The sequence below is a fragment of the Thunnus thynnus genome, chromosome 16 (assembly GCF_963924715.1).
Source record: "Thunnus thynnus chromosome 16, fThuThy2.1, whole genome shotgun sequence".
NCBI classification, from domain to species: Eukaryota; Metazoa; Chordata; class Actinopteri; order Scombriformes; family Scombridae; genus Thunnus; species Thunnus thynnus.
This window is the reverse complement of record NC_089532.1, coordinates 11,490,999-11,514,076: the sequence shown is the minus strand read 5'-3', so window position 1 is coordinate 11,514,076 and position 23,078 is coordinate 11,490,999. Positions and strand designations below refer to the sequence as shown.

Genomic DNA, 23,078 nt, shown 5'->3' with positions numbered 1-23,078 from the left:
GCGCTCTGTGCAGTCCAGTCAGGAGTGGTTACATTGTAATAAGCCGGAGGGACGAGACACCTGGATGCACCCAGCAGCTGCTGCCTGCCATCTGTTTATGATTATGACTGCTAGACTGAGAATGTTCAGCCGACCACTTGTCAAACTGGGTTTGTATCTCCTTAGCCAATAGGCCCACTAAATAACCGGTGTCAGCTCAAATGGATGTCAATTGTCTTGTCAGCTAGCCACATGACTGCCACTGCTCTCCGTGGAAGTTGAACCCCCACATCACTTAATGCACCTGTACACAAAGCTGCAAACTGGGATGATTGGTTTAGATGCCGCTAGGTGGCAGACATAGGCCACGTGGGATGTAGGGCAAATTCTACACCTGATTTTTTGAGACTTGTATAGCATGTAGATGCTCGATTAATACACCACCAATATTTGTTTTTCATTGAATTTCAAAGGCTTCCAAAAAAAACCCTGTAAAATCATTAATTCTCTCAACAGATTTACAAGCAGTCCACAGGGAAGAGAAAGCAAAGAAAAAAAATGTTTTTAAACAAGGAGAGCAAAGTAGAGCCAGAAATGGAAAAAAAAAGAAGCAATTCAAAACATGAATTGAATAGACAAAGATTTTAAAGGACTAAAAACACTGATATATTGTACTTTACACGTCTAATCACGGTCAAATGGTTAAAAACAGAATCTTATCATGAATAAGCCACATTGACATTTGTCCAGTGCCCTTCCTCAGCCTCCCCTCTGCAGCGTGTTGGCATTTCACCCCTCCGCTGTGCCAATATGTCCTCCCCCTCACTCACCAACTCTCTCTCTCTGTGTCTCTCTGTCTGAAGCCAATCTGATTTGCCCCTGGGCTTCTGTCGGCAGAAAGAGGTGATAAACACCGCAACCATGACAACCGGTGAGCCAGACACACGCCTGAGTTCCTGTATCCTAATGGCTTTACTTGGCATCCTCCTCCTCTCTTCCTTTAATTCATCAAGTCCAGCCTTCACCTGAGCTGATATTAAGACACTCAAGACTGATGAATGTGGCGCCGTTCCACTTATGGTTTGAGTTTCCCTCTCTGCGTCATTCAAGATGCTGATAGTACGTCTATCAGCGTGTGAGAGGAAGCATTGTTAACACTAAAACCTCCACATGGCTTAGAATAGCACTATATCAGCAACTGAATAAATGTTTCTCCGGTCTGATTAAAATTAATCTAAATGGCCAGCATATGGATGGTCTTGCTTAAAAGCAGTCAGACAGAAAGCGAAAGCCCTGAGCTGATTTTCACAAACATAGCCTATTGATCACTGTGAAAACACCATGAATGATGTTTTCAGAGTAAAGGTCTGTCACCAGGCATACAGTAGCAGTGCTGGTGTGAGCACAGAGCCATCGCTATGGGGCTGAAATTGCACAGCTGTGGTAATAGCGAGGATAAGCAGCCTATTAGAACTGTGCGAAAGTGCTTCTGCATGAGTCGCCATGTGAAAACTTTTGCCAGAAATGGCAGGCTTGCATTAGTGATCGATTGGATAGGCCTTTGCAAACCATGAGCCTTCCCCCTTTTATTGGCAACAGATATGGCCTTTTCCTGGTGAGATATGTTGTTTTAGCACAGCTGCAACGTGAGCCGTCATAATTTCACTTTTTTCCCACTTTTGTGGCCCTCTCTATGACTGAGCCCAAATTGATGTTCAGATCGGGCACCTAAGGCCTTCCCAGAAAAATGTGTCTGTGTGAAAACGCAATGTAGAACGCAGCCAGCTGAATCATTGTAGGTATTATGAATTTGTCCCCCTCAGTCAGCTTCCTGTAGAGTCATTGGAGGCAGCAGCAGCAGCAATGAGAGTCTTTACCTTAAGATTCCAAGGGGGCAAGGTTCCCATAGCAACTGATTTGAATCCTAATTAAAACAGGAGATTTGATTAATTAGTTCAACGATGTGTATGTGTGTGTGTGTGTGTGTGTTGGCTCTCTCTATGTGGCTGGCGTGTGTGTGTGGGAGTCGGCATGTTCTCGTGAGTCACGGTGTATCTAGTGTGTAGCTATGCTAAATGAGGAGGGGGTGTTATATGTCTATATGTGTGCATGGTTGTGTGTGTGTTCATGTGCCTGTGGGTAATCCTGTGAATCACTACTGTGTCTTCTGCATGTGTGCTTGTGTGTGTGTGTGTGTGTGTGTGTTTCATGTCTCCCGGGAGGCTTGTCCTTGCCTGCAGTACTACTGTGTGAATCAGAGGTGAGTCCTCTGGAGTTGCCCTCTGCTTTAATCTGGAGCTAATGACAGAAACACCTGCCTTCCTGGCCATCCTACCCTCCTCTCCTCGATCTATTCCTCTATCTGTTCACTTCTCTGCCTTCAAAACTCATCTCAGCTAACCCTCACGAACCCCCAAATTCCCACTGCTCATTGTCTCCCTTTCACTTTCTGCCACAACTGGCCTGTTTTTTTTTCTTTTGCTCCTTCCCACCCTCTCTTCTCTGCTCTCTTCCCCTCACTTTCTACTCCTTCCCACAGTGTGCAGGGTGCCCTTGCCTGCCTCTGAGTGCCTCATCCCACTGAGTAACAAGAGACTGGGGGCAGTGCGGGCCCCAAAGAGCCCAAACACGTGTTAAGGGACAGTGCAACGCTATGTGAACAACATGTAGCTGTGAGGAGATTTTCTGACCCGTGGACTGGCAGGGAGAGGACTTAACCATGCTCTTGTCAGTGTGTGTGCTTGTCTATGAGACTTGAGTGTGTGTGTGTGTGCATTCGTGCATGCAATGCCTGTCGACAAAAGCGTAATTGGAGAGAGAGCTATAAAATGGGATGACTACTTTCAGCTATATGTTCACAATAGAGGAGAAGAAATAGTGCGCAGGAAGACGAAAACAAAAGAGATGCAAACAAAGAAAGAGTGGCATGTAAACCAGTCTGAATTGACAAGTGCCCACAGGAGAATTAAAGTCAGAAAGTAAAGAGGGAAGACAGGGAAGGAAGAATGAATAGGACGTGAAATAGAGGGAATCTAAGTATTATCTGACAGAAATAATTCAGATGGGAGAAAGGAAAGGCTTTGGAGAAGGCGAAAGCGGAGGAGGAAGAAAGGAGAAGTGGCTGAAATGAAACAGCATGAGTCCCCATCCATTTCAGCACTGGACAGCTCCACAGACGGCACTAGGCCAGTATAAATAGATCCCCTACTTTAGAGGCCCCGTCAACGCTCCAAAAAAGTGCTTTATGCGCTCAGAGCGGCTTCTGCCCCTAGAGAACAGTCACGCAGGTATCTGATGGCGCCTGATAACCATCTTGTCTCAGTTCCTCTCCGTTTGTTTTCTTAATTTAGGGAGCCTCCACGGTTCAGCAACAACACTATAGTGAGGAAAGTGGATGTTTTTCCTCCCAGATTCTCCATCACGAACGTTGTTACACTCTGAGGTAGATGATATAGCCTCAGGTCTGGGATCACATTACCCCTGCCACAGATCTGGCATCACCAAGCTGAAAATAATATCTCAACAAAAGCCTATATGCATTGTTGAAACTTATTTATACACATCAGCTGCAACACTGCATGTTAGAGGGGACTTTAATGTGTCTGTCTGTGTGTGTGTGTGTGTGTGTGTGTGTGTGTGTGCAAGCAATCTCTTCAAATGCATGTGTTCATGTTGCTTCTGCATATATGCCAGCCTTTTTCCATTGCAAGCAGAGCGGTAAGTAGCCTTGTGGGGAAGCTGTAATACAGCCTAATGCACCTGAGAGCCCTGAAATCTATAACCATCATCTACATCTTCCTGATATTACTGGAACCGTCTCTGTTACTGTTTCTGATAGGAATCTCCAGGGAGAGCTCTCCTCTCCATTGCTGTAGGGAGAGGTACGGAGAGAGAGGAAGGAAAGAGACGTGCGAGGGAGAGATTCACCTCTCCATTTCCTCAAGGTGATTCACCTTAATGCACGCTGAAATCAATGTGAAATTGAACTGAAAATTGAACTTTCAGCTCAGTAATGTGGAAGACATGTTGTTATTAAATCTTTTCCTATAGCCATGAAACCGGCTGACTGATATTTGAATGCTTGTTTTCAACATCGTGGCACCGCGGTGTCCTTGGGGCCGTTGGTCCACCGGGGACCCAGGGCCTCACAAGGGGCCTGTACCTGTTACTTAGAGGCATCATCGATGGAGCAGCAGCAACCTAGCAGACTGTACGGTGTTAGCCGGCGTGGGAAGCTAAATTCAGTGGTGGCGGTGGTGGTGGGGGCTTCATCGCGCTCAATCTTTGCGGCATCTGTTGCGCCCACCACCTCCATTTGGCAAGACAGGTGTTTTGATGTAGGCCATGCCAACTTCCAGGCCTCCCTGTAATCTCCGCTGTTCCCCTCAATAAAAGACACCCGAGTTTTCCCGACTGATGCTTGTGTGCGTGCTCGCGGGCGCGCGCGAGAGTGTGAATGTGCGCGACGAAGCCAGCTGGCACGAGTCGCCATGGTAACAACACACACCGTTTTCACGAAACCCGTCGGTGCTTAAGGGCAAGAGGAGAGATGAATAAACTAATGAGATTATAAATTATTGTCGGTATAGCTGAACAGTCGGGGTATTTTTACCAGACTGCAACGCGGGCAACGTGAGGAGAAAGTTTATGGGGCCCATTGTCTGTGACTCTGTTGTGTCTTCAGTAATCTGTTTATGATGAGGAACTGAATTGGCTTCTTTGGCGAGGAGAAACCCACCCTGCGCGCTTTATGCTTCATATACAAACTAACAGTTGCACGCCGTCTTATTGCATGATTAATTCCGGCGCCTCCGTTCCTCCTTTTTCTCCTCTATGAATTACTCAGTTGTGTTTGAGATGAAGAGAGGATTCTCCATCATTACGCAGGCTACAACTCCGCGCATTGCACGCCTGTCCAGCGGTCCAGTGCCGCAGCTCCCACGGGCTGCACTGTGGAGAAGCGGACCTGCATCCTAAAGCCAATCGGTTTTTTTTCCCTCTTTCTCTCTCTCTCTTTCTCTCTCTCTCTCTCTCTCCCTCCGTTTTTTTTATCCTCCACCTCATTGCAGTCTTATCACGTCCCCCCCCACCTCACCCCCCTCCCTTGCTCTGGTCCCCCCCTCCACCACCACCCCCCTGCCTCCCTCCCCATCCGCCTCAGCCGCTACAGGAGAGGAGAGAGAGGGAGAAGAGTGCGGCTGAATGTGAACGACATGTCGACAGTCAGCCTCTAAAGTGTTTTCTCGGTCGTTCCCTAATTCTTTGGCGGCGGACTGAGTGAGTATTACCCGCATCCCTGCTCTGCTAAGCGTCGCTGTGTGGATCAGAGAGGCTGGTGGGGAGAGACAGACAATGGGGAATGCAATTGGATTGCGTTACTCTGCCAAGGATTTTCATACATAGCCTGGTAAATGTCTTAATAGGTTCTGTTAATGACTAGGCTGTTTAATTGGTCATGCTTTAATTCTGCTAACTATTACAATGTGTGTGCTGTAATGTTGGGGGCTAATTGATTTTCTTGGAGTGCTATGGGCTATCCAGGCTGATAGTCCCATACATTTGATCTGTGATGCTGCTGCTTGCCTGATAGTGCGGGTCTGTGCTGGGGAGCAGGGGCCCATGTAAAAGCCAGTGTGAAGCTTGGTGAGGCTCTCTGTAGTCTTGACGGACGGAGAGGACGGAGAGGTAGACACGGGAATTATGTGACATGAATAATATGGTGAAGAATAAGCAGTGACCGTCATCTCTAGTTCGCTTGCGTCAGTGTGCAGGTCTAGAGGAGAGAGAGGAGGGGGGGGGGGGGAACTTAGAGCCAGAAAGAATCAAGAAAGACAGGGAGGGAAGCCACACCTGTGTCAGGCCTGTTTTCAGATGGACTGGATGTGAAGAGAGATAGACAGATAGACAGATAGATGGATAGATAGATAGATAGATAGTTAGATAGATGGATAGATAGATGGTCAGGCAGACAGAGTTTTAAATTCTGCTGTGCTGTCACCAGTCAACACATAAGTCCTTTCGTTTCTTGTTAACATAATGATGCAGAGCTATGCCGACTGCTGACTAGTCCACTCTGCTGATTGGAGGAAAGAGCTTGAGTGTTGACTGTGTTTCTTCTTATTAAGGAGAGATGGCCGTCCACCAAAGCAGAATCTAACAGGAGGGATCCCAGTGGTCTATCTGGACTCAGTATTGATCTCCTCTATACAGGGGGGCTTCGGGCCCAGTGATAAACAATGCATTTTCTTGGACGACTGCGTAACTCTCCACCAAAGACCTACTGGGACACTGAAAGGGTTGTATTCTGTATAGTATTCCAATTTGTCAAACACTATTGAGCATGCTGGCCTAGATTGTCCTGCGGGTTTTTATGTGAAGCATACATGCTCTGTAGAAAATCCAGTTGAATGGGTGAATTTTCCCCATCGTACGGGGGAAAAAAAACATGTTTTTTCACTTCTGTTCACGCTTTATAAGAATTGTAGGCTTGTCCAACAAGTGCTGCTGCATTACACTGGTTTGTTATGAAAGCACACACTCATCTACACGTGTCTAGCTACCTGTTTCTTTACTTGGCAGGCTATAAAAGCATTCTTTTTGGATATGGTTTGACCTTTCCTCACATTGTTTTCACGCATGTAACTTGGCTCCAGCGCTGTTTCTCTGCGAGGAAGGCGTACATTGTGTGCAGGGCGAGAGGAGGGCTTTGATGTAATCAATATCAGATTTCAGCTGTTTCACTGAGTGGCAGCCTTGACTGACTTCTTACCGCTTATGCAATCCCACTCCTCTCTCTCCCACCTCACCCGTTTCCTCTTCTTTTGTACCTACTCTCTGCCCATTACTCTTCCTTTATCTGTCTGTCGCTCCTTTACTCCATTCCTTCGCCTTGTTCCCATTTTCATCCTCCTCCTCCTCCTCCTCCTCCTCCTCCTCTCGTTTCCACCTCTCCCTTCATCTTCCCCGTCATAATCATCTCTGTGATTGCTCTTCCTCTCCCGGGCGGTGATGTTTTCACTTCTGCCTCCTTGTCTAACTCGCTGATGCTAGATTATTGCTGTATGATTACAGCTACCATACCATCATGATCATTATTGCATTTCGCATGGCAGTGTTCAACACTGTATGAGCAGATCGAGATGCTTTATCCAATTTAGATCTCATTAAGACTTGAGAGGAAATATCCCCATGCAAGACTCACATCTCAGCTGGTTTTTTTTTTTATTTATTTTTTTGTTGGTTTTGTTTCCAGGACTACTGCAACTGTCAACGAACACCCTTCTCAATCTGTTGTTATTGCAGCGCCGTTCTCATCATCATCACCACCATCACTATCACCATCATTTCATGTTTCTGTCTGTCATCTCACTGCCTTCACATCAGCGCTTTTGAAAAATTTGAAGTTTTGATTTGCGGCGATGCTTTCACTCCACTGTCATTATCACAATAATGAGTATGACAGGACTCGATGGCTGTTGATAACCTCAGAATATTCTGCTGATTTATAATATGAGGTATTTCGTACTTCATCCTTCTGTTCTCTGATTGCCATTCATCTTATTAAATGGAGTAGTTCATTAGACAGAAGCATTATGAATCTGATTTGCATTTAGCCATATTCATATTGCATGCATTAAAACAACACATGCGTGACATTTCAGCTTCACCGGGCTTTTGAGAAAACAGATGAATATATTCATCAAAAGTCCCCCCCCCCTTTCACTATCCACTTGTCCAAAAAGCCACTCTGAAAATGATAAAATGTGATTCGCAGGTGAACTAGCCCCCCTGCTTACCTTTGTTTTGCATTTTTAATGTCAGTATTTGATTTTTTTTTTTTTTAATTCAAAAGCAACATTGTAGCAGTTGAGAGATTATCCAGCTTGCTGTTTTTAAGTCAATATTTCAGGCTTTTGTAAACCCTGTAAATCCCAAGCTGTGTTTTCCTTTGCTGAGCACATCTTACATATGTTTACCATGATCCTAATCATATCACTGAATATTATAGCCTCCAGTTCCTAGCCTGTACATCATTATTCCGATATAATGTAATTCTGTCCCCATGGCACTCCAGTCTGTGTGATTTAACTTTTATTTTCTGTCTGTTTTAGTATGCTTGTGATGTATCATCAATCTGATTCATCCTGAACTTTTTCTGTTGCTTCCCTGGCTGTTTGCCCTCTTTTAACCGTGTGTGTGTCTGTGTGTGTGTGTGTGTGTGTGTGTGTGTGTGTGTGTGTGTGTGTGTGGCACACGTCTGTCTGAATGTATGCGTGCATGTGCTGTGTCTTTCCATGCAGTGCGGAGAAGGGCCAATGCTGGGCTGTAGCCCCAGGCTGCTGAGCTGAGAGGGAGAAGCAGGAGGATGCAGTGGGTCACTCTGGCAGTGGCCCTGGGGTGTGTGTGTCTGTCCCGGCCGTCGCACACCCCCACCCCTACCCCAACCTCCACACACACCCCTCTGGTGGACAACTCCGAGGAGGAAGTGGACGAGCCGTGCTTTGAGCCGTGCACGTGCGAGGTCAAAGAAGGCGTGCTGCACGTGCACTGCGATAGGCGGGGCTTCACTAATGTCAGCCAGGTATCATTCCTGTTCATTTATCTGGCTGTGCACGTGGAACTGCACTTTATTGCGCTGTCATGGCAGGTGATCTGTATCTCCAAGTCTAATATCCTGTCTCTAATGTGCCTTATGGGTGTTTCTAACTGTTAAATTCATGTAATTAATAAGATAACTAATCAGACCACTAATTAATCATTCAGGTGTCACAGTCGTGGGTCCGCCCTTTCAAACTCAACCTCCAGAGGAACTCTCTGAGGCGTCTCTATAGCAACGGGTTTCAGCACCTTGGCAACGCAGTGTCGATAAACCTTGGCAACAATGCACTCCAGGACATCCGAGTGGGAGCTTTCCACGGGCTGGCCAAACTGAGACGTCTGTACCTCCATGAGAACAAGCTGGAGGTCTTCAGAAATGATACCTTCACTGGCTTAGAGGCTCTGGAATACCTCCAGGTAGGATTAATCCATGCTGATTATCCCTGATTGACAGGATTATTGAGAAATTTGTTTAAGATTACAGTAGAAAGCTGTGACAAAAATAGTCAATGGCTAGCAGGCGGCCCCAGTGAGGGACCCTTCTCAAGATCTCTGTGTGTTTTCAAATGGAGTTGGCAAGTGCTGCAGTTTTCCTGCCGAGTTAAGTCTATTTTCCAATTGCAGCAATTATATGTTCATCAGATTTTCCCTTTCCTACCTGCAGGCTGACTACAATGTGATCAAACGAATAGACAGCGGTGCTCTGAGGTTCCTCTACAAGCTCCGAGTTCTCATCTTAAACGACAACCTGATCCCTGTCTTGCCTGCTCATCTGTTCAGGTTAGAATCTGATTATTGCACTGCAAAGCTTTTGAATTATGTTGGGGCTGATCTGCAGGAATATCAGTGTCAGACACAATTAACCAGTCTGAACTGTTGTCGAATTAATGTGTCTATGGCATACTATTTCATATCGTAAAAGACGGATTAATCATCAGATAAAAAAAAGCAGATTTCTCAGCAATGGAATGTGTGAAACTTTATTTTCGCTTACTATCACGTTGTCCTTCCATTTAACCTAGCTAACTATCTCCCCTTCTGTTTCTCCTGCTCCAGATCTGTGTCTCTGACTCATCTGGACCTGCGGGGAAACCGTCTGAAGAGCCTTGCATATGCTGGGACCCTGGAGTATGTTGGTCGCTCCCTGATGGAGCTACAGCTGGAGGAGAATCCCTGGAACTGTGGCTGCGAAGCAGTGCAGCTACAACAGTGGCTGGGTCAGATCCCCTACACCGCTGTAGTCGGGGATGTTACCTGCGAATATCCCTTCCACCTTCACGGCAAGGACCTGAGGGAAATCCCCCGCAAAGAGCTATGCGCTGACCTCCCAGATAAAGAGTTACAAGCAGAAGGAGGTGGCCCATCAGGGGGGTTACAGCCCCAACATTTGCCCCCTAACGCTAAACCCAATTCCCACCCTGGGCGTGTCAGGCCAACTAAACCCTCCTCCATGGTCCACGGCTCCCGCCAGAATACTCACACCTCCTCCACTTCATCCTCCTCTTCCTCTGCAGAGCGTAAAGACAGGGAGAGGCACCCGAGGCCGACAAAGAGACCTCGACCCTCCAGAACATCCCCCACATCTCGCAGTCTGATGCCAAACCAGAATCCCCCCGTGGCTGGTTACCAGACACGACCCCCCATTCCCATCATCTGTCCCCTGGGCTGCACTTGCAACCTGCACATCACAGACCTGGGCCTGACCGTCAACTGCAAGGAGAACGGCTTCTACAACGTGTCTCAGCTCACACCGCGGCCGCTCAATGGCCGTAAGCTGTACCTTAGTGGAAATTTAATCCAGAGGATCTACCGCACAGACTTCTGGAATTTCTCCAGCCTTGATCTTCTTCACCTGGGAAACAACCGCATCTCTTACCTGCAGGAGGGGGCTTTCTCCAGCCTGACAAGCCTGAGGAGCCTCTACCTGAACGGGAACAACCTGGAGAGGCTCAGCCCTGACATGTTCCTGGGGCTGCAGAATCTAAGGTAGAATATTTCGGATCATCTTGGATTTTTGGATCACTGACAGCATTTCAAGCACGTTGCTTTCGCTGCACTTCAAGCAAATTCATAAACTGAAACCACATGTCAGCTCGGGTATTTAGACATTCGTTTTTAAGTATGTGGAAATTAATTTCACCGTAATACTGGCGTAGCACAGAGCAGAACATTTTGATTACCATTTTGCTGGAGTTTGATTGAAATGAAAAGTGCCCATTCTCTTCCAGGAGTGTCATCTGTTAGTCACGCTGCCTGATGGCATGCTTCAGTTGAGGTGTGAGCCTGGTATGAGTGACAACGTGAAAATTAATGTTTTTTTGCATGTGCATACAGAGGTGTTGATAAGGCAGTGAGACATCTGCATGAAGCCAGAAATTTGCTTTTGGGGAAAGGCTTATTATGAAAAAAACAGTTGTCGCAATGATACATATGTATCATTGTCAGATTAAGCTTACACAGATAATTCTGCAAATAATGTATACAAATCTTAGCAAGTATCTACAGTCAATAATTGTATTTATTCACTGAATTAAACATTGTGGTGTTTGATGAAGGCAGCGGCTCATCTTTCATGTTTCGCTGTATAGAGAATGAGAACAGAAAAGTGACAAAATCTGACACGTTGCCATCAAATTCAGAGTATAATTTTGCCCTTAGTTCTCAGGTCCACTGTCTGTATTTTGAGATAAGGCTCGGAAAATCCACAGACCCATTAATTTGACTATAAATCAATAATAAAGATTCTCTCAGGACATTCAAAAAAATCTTTCCTCTTAACCTCTCTTTAGCCTTTGTTAGTGACTCTAGGGCAAGTGAGTGTTAAGTAATTTAAACCAGACCTATTACTTATTTCAGCGATGGAAGCATATTGGATGACTTGGATGCAAGGAAAACTCTCGATTAATACTTTTCTTCCCTAAGTTCACACTGATTTCTATTATTGAAAAAAAAACCTTAAAAATTCAAAGCCTCTTAAATTTAACACGATGATCGGGCATGCCGTAGCAAGGGTAAGTAGTCATCTGAGTGAAATCACACAGTATCATCTGATACTGATCAACTAATCGGCTGTGAACAGCAAAAGTGCAGAGTAAATTAAATTTATGTCATGACGTCTTTACATATATATTAATTTATGTAATTATCGAGCTGGGATGCAGGAGAAATAAATTACCTACTTAATACTTCAAACTTAGTCATTTTTAAATGGGAAAATGCATGCTGGGTTCTAACCAAGAGGCAAGTCTTACTTATTTATACAAGATTAAAACAAAGACTGAATCGGCTTTTTTAATGTTGTATTTCATGTTTCTTTGCTGTCAAATGTCACTAAATACTAATAGTTTCCTTGAACACCTCTATTTCCATAGTGCCCTATCAGTTTGCACGTGTACAAAGACACTGTAACACTGGCCTCTCCTCTCCTTTAGGTACCTTTACTTTGAATACAACGAGATCCGCGAGGTAGACCGTGGGACTTTTGACTCCATGCCGTCCCTCCAGCTGTTGTTCCTCAATGCCAATCTGCTGCGGAGCCTCCCTCTCGGTGTGTTTTCTGGAGTTAACCTGGCACGCCTCAATCTGAGAAACAACCACCTTCTGCATCTTCCTATGGAGGGCGTACTGGAGCACCTCACCGGACTGGTACAGGTCGGTGCACAAACTGAGGACTGTACTCACTGAATGAATTGTAGTTGTTTCTATGCAGGTGGTGGATGCTCAAAAAAACTGTGATCTGATAACCTGCGTGTGTGTAAATGAGTCAGATACTTGGCAAGAAGCTTTTAGCAAATTTAGGCCAAATAACATGCATTTTGTTGAGTGACAGTGGCAGGGTGAAAAACAGGGATTATTGAATTGGATCACCCCTGTTGATTTACTAAACGAAAATGTGCATAATTACAGAGAATATATTTATTTCAAATGTCAGCCGAGGCTGAGATTAAAAGAACTAATAGATTGCCAAGACACATTATATTATCACAGCTTGATGAAATAAACAAAACAAGCCGAAATCTTGGATGAAACGATACCCGCAGTTAAAACTTCTGGCAGACCCTGATCTCCTGGCCTCTAGCACAGCTGCAGTTTTCCCCGTCATCTGCATCGTCTGTTGTTTTGAGAGCTCTGCTGTGGCATGTGGGACTATGGTTGCGCCTCAGGTATTCTAATTGGGAAATTGCAATTGACTCGATTTGCATAAGTGGTCTTAATAAATCAGGAGCTAAACTGGAGAAAGCTGAACCCCTCGAGTTTTTGGGCATGGTTGTAATCAGCAAACCGCTAGGTAAACAGACTGTATAAACTAAAGTATGTGTTGAATGCACAGTTAGCGTTAGACCTTACCTCACACATTTGACTGCAGCATTATGTGACTGGGTGCTGTACACAATGCACTGATACCCGAGGTATTACATTCCTCCATCCTGCCTCCTCTCACTTCAGCAAATTTAGAGTACCAGGCTTTTCTTAGACAGCCGGAGTAGAATGAGGTAAGGTGGGTGTGGATTAGCCCGAATGTCATTGTGAATTTCTGTTTTACTTTGCTCCATGGAAAATTCCTGATCCTAGGTAGTGTGGGTGAGGCTGGCAGTTCAGAGGCTGTTTCTAAATGTTTGCTCAGGGGGGAAGGACGACAGTGGTTTATGGAGCTGGAGGAACCATGTAGAAGTATATTATGTTTTTGTGCTGTTATACGCCTCTGATGTCCAAGAGCATTAAAGCATTCACCAAATGGAAGTACACTGTGGGCCATATTCATAAAGCCCAGCGGTATCACCATTGTAGTGCTCAAAATCTGTGGCACAGTAATTGAATTCATTCATTTACCAGGGCTGTTATTACTCTGACAAAGCCACATTAGTGCTGCCCATGGACTGCAGAAAATAATGTGACAATGATATCACCTGTTAACTTATTGCTGGCCTGTTTGAAGCCCAGGAAGTGTGATGTCTGGGCGCTGGCGTGTGTTTTCGGAGCCAGGGTTTGCACAGTAAAATCAAAGGGTAACACAGATGGAAGCAGGGTGAAGCTCGCAGCTGCTGTAAAAAGAAGTCCATTTTGATAATCATAAAGCAGCAGCATGTATAGCTTAGAGTCATTGTCACCATCAAGAACAGGATTATAGAGCTACACCCACTTACATGTACTGATACAGTATTTATGAAAAATAACTCCCTGTTATTTAAAAGGTAATAATTAGTGAGACATTAAACAAAAAAGTAAAATACTTATTGTCTCTATAATTTCTTAATAGCACCACAAGTACTAAAGAGTGGTCCAAATAAAAGCCACTGAAAAAAGAAATATTAAAGGGGACTTCTTATGCTTTTTTCATATTTTCAGTCATATATATAATGTTACAATGTCGGATGTTCATATTAAACGTGACCAAAGTGTCAAATAATGAGTTTAATGTATGGAGACATAATCCCTGTGAGCAAAAAGCACTGGCATCAGACTGCTCTGAATGCTCGGTTTCCAACGTTTTTTTCTACTTTAAGCTAGGGATGCCACAGTGAGGAAATTTTCCCACTGGCTAAAAAACTTGTAACAACACTGGTGTTAGCGGTTACACTGGACATTTTACAAGTAAGTGACACTGAATATCTGTAGAGCGCTTACGTTGATCTTTAACGTTAGATTTTTAGTCTAGATCTTCCCCTTACTTAAAAGTTAGTGACAGTGGGCTTCAGGCTGCTGCCAGCGGGTTGTCCTCTCCATGTACAGCCGGTCTGAGCTGAAAACAGATGCGGGGACGAGCCAAAGGACGACCGCCGCTTAGAACCAGAACCGGAGCAACCCGCCTGCCATCTGGAGAGAGACACACCGAGAGCAGGCTGAGCAGGCAGAGAGCGGGAGAGTTTCTGCCAAAAACAAGCACCGAGACCCGGCGAGACATGAGAGCAGCTGCTCGCTAACAGCTACGTGTGTTTACAGCAGAGAGCAGGAGGGAGGACAGACATCTCACTCCACTACTCTGTGCTGCAAGACTGCTGCTGCTGCTGTTGTGAACGGAGCAGAAACTTTGAGTTTATAATTGTAGCATCCGTTGTCCGACTAAGTACTGATAACATGCTAAGTATTTTATGAATTAGAGTTTTTTTATTTGGTGAATGTGGGCACTGATGAATGAATTAAATTAGTTTTATTTCTATAAAAAATAGCAAACCGACGGCATTGGCAGTGAGCAAGTAATGTAATCGGTGTATACCTGAACACTGTGTAACACTGGTGACACTGACTACCACGGCAAGCCTACTTTCAGCCTGAGCTGACATCAGCTTGTGACGGATTTCTTTATATGGTCATCTGCACCACGCACAGTGCACAAATTCACTGCTCCGCTCTGCTAACATTATGGCATTTTTCCCTTGTTTTGGGGGTAGTCTTGCTGAGCTATGACTTATGTCGAGCTGGCACGCTGTGAGTGTTTTTCCATTACACAGTACGGTAAAGTAAAATACGTTGTTTACCTGTTGTAAGTATGCTGTTCGTCTGCAGTTCTTAATCAAACATCTCACTGTGGCTGTGTCTGCTTGTACTATTCCTCCCTGCATTATTTCTAACTTATCCACTGAACAAATAGCTCCAAATATCTCCATATGTTGTGTTGACCGGTTTTTAGCACCGTTAATGGAAGCTGAGATCAGAGTTGGCTCATTGTGAGGTGGGCCTTAAAGAGACAGGAGCTAAGACTGCCTGTTAAGAGACAGAGGCTGAACTGAGGAGCTGCATAAAGGGCTACTGTAGGATTAATAAGGAGTTCCTTAAACTGTGTATCATGCAAAGCTACTCTAGTGGAGTCTCAGAATAAAAATATAGAGCTGGAAATGATAGGTCCCCTTTAAAAGAAATCATCTCAGGTGACTCAGCATCTGAGTAGATGCCAGAAATATGTACAGTTCAGGAATACATATGTCTTTCTCAGTAAACGCAAAGGAAATGTTGTGTAGTAGGGCAGCACTCTCTCATCGTTGCCAACTGCAATCAAGAAACTTGCCCACAGCCACGTCTCACCTTGTGCACTGTCAGATACAAAAACAACACAGCATTCTCAGATGGCAGGTTTGACAAGAAAAAATTGCATTTAATGCCCAACATAGCTTGAATTGGTGTTAATACATCATCAACCTGTTACATACACACTTATGATAGAATCAGGGATATTGTGCATTACAGTAAACTGTATGTTATACTTGTTTGCTATTTAAGGAGGAGTTGTACTATTTAAGCAGTGTAAAGGGTAAATTATGGTATTTTCAACCTGGGTATTATTCTAATAATTGTGGTCATTCTGACCATACAGGTGCAAACTCTCCACCTTTTTATGTACTGAAAACAAGTTATATTTTCTTATGAGTATGAGCCAAGATTTCTCTTGAATTTGCACAGCACAGCAAAAACCACGACAGGTGTTTGAGACATAAATACAGTATCTCAATAAAACCACCTGGAAAATATCAGGCTTTTAGCAGTTTGAGCAGTCATCTGGCAAGCATACAAATGTGTTTTCTGTTTAAGGGCAGGAGATGGCCTTTAATCTCATCAACTGTCTCAGTATGATTTAACATTAAATGCCATTAAAACCAGTTTACTGTGCTGTAATTAATCATTATTGGAAGAAAATAGTAATTTAGTATTGAGGTGCACAGAACAACCACTTGTATTCAATTATCCGAAGGGATGGATGGTATGTCCTGACATAATTAGTATCATTATTATATCATCATGTTATGGTATTTATTAGTATTCTCAATCACATAGTAAAAAGGTAATTGTTATCCAGCTGAGTCAAATGTTTTTTTTCTGGTGTTATTCTGTTTTTAAAAGAACAAAATTATGTGAAATTTACACAAATTTATATCTTCAAGTATTTAAGATATAACACAGATTCTGGTCAGTTGTTAACATTTATTTAAACATGAAAACTTTGAATTTAAAATTAGAATTTTTCCATGGTATGATTATGTATAGAGAGGTAATAAACGATAATATTGGATTGTTGTTGAGTCCTAAATTATTAATAGCAATTGTGAAAAAGTAAGATTCTTTTTTGATGTTCTTTCCAGTTTGTACAGTCCATTAAAAATGACCAAACTATAAGAAAAAAAAGATACAGTAACTAAATTTCTGGATGTTTTGTTGTTTAGTAGTATACTTTTCTCCAGGTAACAGGCTAAACATAGTCCTCATGTCATGTCTACATACTTCCATAGCAGTTGCGGCACATTTTGAACACAAAAAATCCAGATATCTAAAAGAAATCTATTAAAAGTCAGTGTTTGTTTTCCCTCAGAATAAAGGATCAAGGGCTTCCTTCAAGACTCACCATGTTGCACTGATGTTCAGCAATCACACAGAGGCAGAGATGCCAATTTCTCCACTGACAGTAGCCTCAATGGACCAGAAACTCTTGCTCTTTGCTCTTTGCTATTACTATCGCTCTCTCTCTCCACCTACATGAAACACAAACTGCTGGATAGAACAAGTTCATGCCCCTTCTCAAGGGGTTGTTGAAGTCGCTCTGGGAAATATGGGAAATCACTATCTGAGGTAGAAGTCGACGAGGCAGGCAAGGAGAGCGTGAGTACACTATGAAAGTAAATTACAAAACTTAAAAAAAAACTCTTCTGGAATGTACTCAACATCATAGACCAATGAAATCTAACAGTGAAAGAGTGAATTCCTTTGATGCATTTCTATGGCTCTATGTGTATAACATTTCACATATAATGTAGCCAGTCTTCATGGCTACATTATATGTGATATAAGTATTTTTCAGGGAAAAAAACAACAGTGTAATTTGCATATGCTGCAGATTCTTCTTCAAATACACTTTTTTCACTCTGTGTATTATTCAAAAGACGCATTCATCAGTATGGAGAATGCTCGGCAAGCTGAAGCTCAGGGGTGTCACGTCACCAGAGACTACAGCAAAATCCCTGCAATCAGAACTTCCAAAAACCTGCTTGTATTGACTATATTTCTGTGAACTAACTGGAGCTGTTCTGATGACTGACAGGATATTGCTGTTTGGGCAAAGTGATCAATTATTAGACTCTGTGACGATCCTCTCACACATAGCTCAGTGAGAACATCCTAAATTTCTCCCCTGATGTGATTTTTTTATAGCTCCCAAATAAAATCTGGACAATTATTGCTTGATCCTTGATCTCCATAATAGTGATAAAACCCACAAGAGCAAATTTACTCTTCTGCGGCTCAGGCATGGTAGTTTCCATCTAAAATTGATGCCATCATTTAAGTTAAGCTTAGTATATTTTCTGACAAAAGGGGTTTCTGTGCTTCTTACAGATTTCTTCCTGAATCTGTTCACAAGTTGCATCGAAACAGTGAATATTACACTCAAAACTGTAACATTTAAACAAGATTCAAGATTGTCGGTTTTGTCACTACTCCACTTTTCAACATTAACATCCTGTATGTGACTTTTCAAGTACAATGAATTTACTAAAAGCCTCCATGTTCCCAAAAAAATATATAATAGTTTCATGTGCTTGCATTTTCCCTGACACTAGCACCTGTCGGGCTAACTGAGGGTCTGTAATTTCCCCTCACAACAGAGCCTTGATAGACAAGTTGACAGCAAATCAAACACTTGGTGTCCAGGTGTATAAATTGTAAACGGTGTTAGACATGTTAGGATAGATGCTCACAAAAGAGAAGGGGATAGAGCCCTTGGGATCTGTGTGAAAGCAAACAATAGCTGGGAATAAAATGCTTCAAGAATTTCAAGCAGATGTAAGATTGTAGCAATAAATGTTATGAAACTACAAAAACAAGCTGACATTGTGGTCACGCTGTGTTTATTTAAAATGTCACAAATCTCGAGTTTTAATGTTCAGCGTGGCTCAATCATGCTGAAACATAGAACACTAAATTTTAATACAGTGGAAATGCTCAAACTGAGTGTTGTTTCTACTCACCCTCCAGCTGCAATTATGTCATTATCAAAGCCACACAAAAAGCCCACAGTGGGCTAACTTCAGTAAAGTGAAGGAGCATCCTGTTGTTCAGTGTGAGACAGGGGGAAGTTGTCGTACTATGGCTCCCACAACAGCAATGCTGAATCATCTCTCTTAAAAAAAAAAAAAAAAAGCATCCATCTATTACTGCAGGCCAGGGAGATGGCCTAACCAAATTAGCATGACAACATTTGTGCAAGCTCCTTGGAAGTGTGACAGAGAGAATATCAGCTTTCATCACTGTACATCATCGCTAAAAATATGGAACAGATCAGTTCTGCAGACAATACAATGTGATATAAGTGATTCCTTTTGTGCATAATCAGCTTTAGCCTTTTTGAAGTTTGACAAACTGAATATTTTAGTTTGTTTTAGGACACGCAATCAATAGTTGGCAATGAGAAAATGGATTTATGCACCTACCTATTGGATTATAGCAGAAGGGAGAATTATATCACATCCCGTCTATTGTTAAAAACAAAGTGCTGTATTATTCTCACATGCTCGTCGCACAAACCTGCCGGTGAGTTTTGTGAATAACCACTTATGTAAACTCTGAGTGGTCTTTATTGTAAACTAAAATATTCCTATAACCTGCTGTAGTACATGTGTGAACAGGTTCTAAAGAGAGCACTTGTGGGTGGTGGAAGTTGAATTGGTCACTGCTCAGATCTTTAGCTACTATTGAGATGATATCGTGCTTTTTGCACAGCCATTCAGTTAATGTAAGCACTTCAGTATTTTGATCCTATAATTGCATTATTTACTGTAATCAGAGCTCTTCATCTCCTGCATATTTAAAAAAAAAAATGTATAGTGACACTGGCCAGCGTGGAAAGCTATATTATATTATGCTAATGCTCAAAAACTCATTTTGCATATAATCTTGCTCATGAAAGGCAAAGTTAGCAGAGAAAACATCATTTTTCTTGTTGTCACCTTATTAGAGTGCTAGCTACTGGCTTATTCTTCAACACAAGAGACAAAGTTACTAATATACACCACAAGGATGTCAGAAAATTATCTATTTTGTGTTTACATTCCACAAAGTGATTCATGAATTTTTATTGCATGGCAGACCAGTAATTAGTGTACTATTACACGATGACAACGTGCTGTGGTGTTATGTATTTCTCCAGGTGGACCTGCAGCAGAACCCGTGGGAGTGCAACTGTGAAGCAGCTCCACTGAAGCGTTGGCTGGAGGGGCTCAGTGCGGTGGTGGTGGTGGGAGAGGTGGTCTGTCATTCCCCGGAAAAGACCAAAGGCGTAGATCTCCGCTCCCTCTCCATGGAGCTACTCTGCCCTGAGCTGGAGCCCCAGGAGGACCAGGAGCAGGAGGAACAGACGGCCACCTCCACAGCCCCAGACAGAGGCGTATCGGTTGGCTACCCCGACTCAGGCCTGGGCCCCGTGATCCCTCCGGGGAAGGATTCAATCCCTCTGTCTGTGTTAGTGCTCAGCCTGCTGGTGTTATTTGTCGCAGCATTCTTCGCAGCAGCGGCACTAATCGCCTACGCCCTGAGGAGGAGGGACAAGCTGCCGTTCCGTCGCCAGGGAGAGGTAGACTTGGCCGGCATCCAGATGGAGTGTGGAATCTTCACCGAGCAGACGCACCACCACCACCATCACCACCACCATCACCACGGCCTCCCAGAGACGCCGCCTCTACCTCCACCTGAACACAACCACGTCTATGACACCATCTCGCCCCCGGAGGCGGCGTCCAAAGGTCCCGACCCCGCTGCAACCTCGCACATGTGTAGCAACGCCATCTACAAAGAGGAGCAGGATGCAGCCGTGAAACAGCGACCACAGCAGCAGCAGCAGCAGCAGCAGCAGCAAACATTTGCAGCTTCCAATGAGAGCGAGGCTGGATACTGCTCTGCAGCAGAGAAGGAGAGGGAATGGACTCTGGAGGTGACCTCGTCACCCATCAGCACTGTCACGGAGGCGATGGGACCGCTCGCCGGCCTGCACAGAAATGGCATCCTCTGCCCCACAGTGATCGACAGCCAGGGCCCCACGCCTAAGGTCGAACTGGTGGACTGCCTCTTCAGACTCCCTGCCCCTGAGTTCAGAGACCTGCCAGACATGTATGCGAGGCCGCCGCCCCGCTACCCTCACCCCCAAGACTCCAAACAGGAAGCAAGACCAGACCAAACGCTCGTGGTCACCACTGCCAGCTCCACAGCAGGCAGTAGTAGCAGCCAGAGTGAGCAGGGAGCAGGAGAGCAGAGAGCCAGACTGAGGACCACACCAGACTACATGGAGGTGCTGGACCGCTCATACCAGTTTTAACACTCCTCTTCCTCCTTTCCATCCTCCTCCTCCTTCTGCTACCCCTCTTCTCTTGTCTCATCATCTCCCTCTCTGGTGATGAATCATACAGTAACAATGACTCCTGTACAGAGGCTGGCATGGCTTTGAGAGGAGCCTGTGGGGGAGCGGGACTACACTACACACTATGTTTATTCCTGGATAACGGGCTGAGGTCAGTTTTTGTATTTTCCCCACTACTGGCGTATAGGTTGGTATTTGGCAAGGGTTAGTTGATCCCAGATCTTTGCCTGGAGGCGAAACTTCAGCTGCAGCTACTACAGTACTTTTTCCTCCATTATGCCTCACAATCATAAAGCTCTGAGGCTATGGGCTCCGTTTTTCTACTCAGCGCCACAATGAGGGAGAGACGGCGTGTTGGTGTTGGTGTTGGTGGTGTTGGTGGTGGTGGTGGGCGTAAATGTTCATATTATCACTCTCAAAAGACCTGCGTGGAGGTGAAATACACCAGCTCTTTGCAACATCAAACACAGAGTCATAAACTGTGACAGCCGGAAGGCGTGGAACGAGCTGGGCGGACACGTAAGATGGAGAAACGACAGAGACAAAGCGAGAGGGAGAGAACGAGATGACTGAAAACAGCCAAGTGCCTTAGCAATGAACAGCCAGCAGTGTGGTCAATGCTTATTTTTCTATGAATACAGATCTATTTATCTAAACAAAGAGGTTTGACTACCAACGGATGGGACGCTGATGGACGACTGAGACTAAAACCAATCAAAGCCGCCGAATAATTGCATTCCCTGGATGAGCCAAAAATAATAATATACCCAGTCAATATTGGAGTTGTTTGTATGCAGTTCAGTTCATTTTCATCTCATCCAGTTAACTTAATTTGCTTACGTACATCAAGTTGTTTTTTTTACAGGGCTAGATGAAGGACATTTTCTGACTTATTCAGGAATGGTTGGTGAGTTGTGTGAAATGAAAGAAAAAAAGGTTCTGCTTTTATGGAGCAAAGGATATAGAAATTATTTTTTTTGAATGCAAGACAAAACAAAGGAAGGCCAACATACAGAAGGACATAGTGGCAATGGATGCATTTTGGATTTCTTCACCCAGACTTAATGAGGCCACGAGGACCTCTGCTCCACGTTTTCTTTGATCGGACAAAGGCGCCGAGGTTATTGTATTGATTTTTAAGTATTTCTCAGAGGAAAATTGAATGGCAAAAAAAGAAAAAAAAAAAAAAAACAATGGACAAAAACCAGGACGAAGGCATTTTTTTTTTTTTGTCAAAAAAAAAGAGACAGACACTTCTATCAACTATCGATTATTATCTTTTACAGAGGTACCTTTTTATGCTTTCATCTCCTACCAATAGTAGAGGCAGTTGTGAATATATTTATTCTTAGTTTTTGCGTGTTGAAGCTCTCCTGTAAGGGATCATGTTATATTAATGTATAGGATGATTCTGCATCTGGTTCAGCCTTCTTACCGCCGACCCACGAAATACAATAAAGGGTGCTACGTAAAAACCTTGCGATGGGAGCTACTGTGTGACAAATTCACGTACACATACACACACAAGCACATATGCCCTAACCCCCATAAATGCACACTCACTCTCTCTGTCACCATCACCATAATGGTGCATGAAAGCAACGGCTCGAGGTATACTAAGCCTGTAAGCTCGTCCACGCAGCATGTTGGAGAGATCAGATGAGAGTTGAGCAAAGCTGAGAGCCTCCAGGGTTCCTCACACTAAAGGATGACGATAGAAGCTAATAGTGTGAAATCTACCACATTAACGGTATAAAATCAATACAATCTATTTGTGAAATAAGGACATGTAACGCTGATGGCCCTGAGGCCAAGGTCGTGAATTGCTCCATCTCTCTCTCTCTCTGTCTGTTTCTTTCTAAATGATTTCCTCCATCTTCCCTCTCTGATCTCTTTTCATCTCTCCGTTTGATTTGCTCCCTCCTGTCTCTCCTCTTTTTTTTGCGGCGCTTTATTCCTCTCCTCCCCTCCTCACCTTTCTCTTTTGTTCTTTCTTCTCTCCTCTATTTCTCCTTCCCTCTTTCTCTCTCATTGCTCTGGCTGTCAGCTCAGCCTCACAGGACAGACACGGGGAGATGCTGTTCTATATGCTGCTCAACACACAGGTAGCTCACACTGAAGTGTGTGTGTGTGTGTGTGCGTGCGTGTGTGTACGTGTTTTGTTTTTTTC

General features: G+C 44.0%; 1 protein-coding gene across 4 annotated transcripts; it reads left to right on the top strand.

The window, feature by feature from the left end:
• Nucleotide 1: 1 nt before the first annotated feature.
• LOC137199385 (SLIT and NTRK-like protein 3) lies at nucleotides 2-22,427 on the top strand. 4 transcript variants are annotated; one of them, XM_067613647.1, is made up of 9 exons: nucleotides 2-149; nucleotides 843-910; nucleotides 3,818-3,923; nucleotides 8,280-8,560; nucleotides 8,743-8,994; nucleotides 9,242-9,357; nucleotides 9,634-10,563; nucleotides 12,009-12,228; nucleotides 19,706-22,427. In XM_067613647.1, the coding sequence occupies exons 4-9, from the start codon at nucleotides 8,345-8,347 to the stop codon at nucleotides 20,864-20,866; spliced, it is 2,895 nt and encodes a 964-aa protein (XP_067469748.1). In that variant the 5' UTR covers nucleotides 2-149; nucleotides 843-910; nucleotides 3,818-3,923; nucleotides 8,280-8,344; the 3' UTR covers nucleotides 20,867-22,427. The 4 variants fall into 4 exon arrangements, with proteins under 4 accessions (XP_067469748.1, XP_067469749.1, XP_067469750.1 ...); XM_067613648.1 differs by lacking the exon at nucleotides 3,818-3,923; XM_067613649.1 differs by lacking the exons at nucleotides 843-910; nucleotides 3,818-3,923.
• The last annotated feature ends 651 nt before the right edge of the window (nucleotides 22,428-23,078 follow it).

Bases quoted from the DNA above. Each gene is read 5' to 3' on its own strand.
- LOC137199385 (XM_067613649.1), top strand. From the start codon at position 8,345: ATGCAGTGGGTCACTCTGGCAGTGGCCCTGGGGTGTGTGTGTCTGTCC. The intron at 8,995-9,241 runs GTAGGATTAATC...TCCTACCTGCAG, and splicing joins AGGCTCTGGAATACCTCCAG to GCTGACTACAATGTGATCAA. The intron at 12,229-19,705 runs GTCGGTGCACAA...GTATTTCTCCAG, and splicing joins ACCTCACCGGACTGGTACAG to GTGGACCTGCAGCAGAACCC.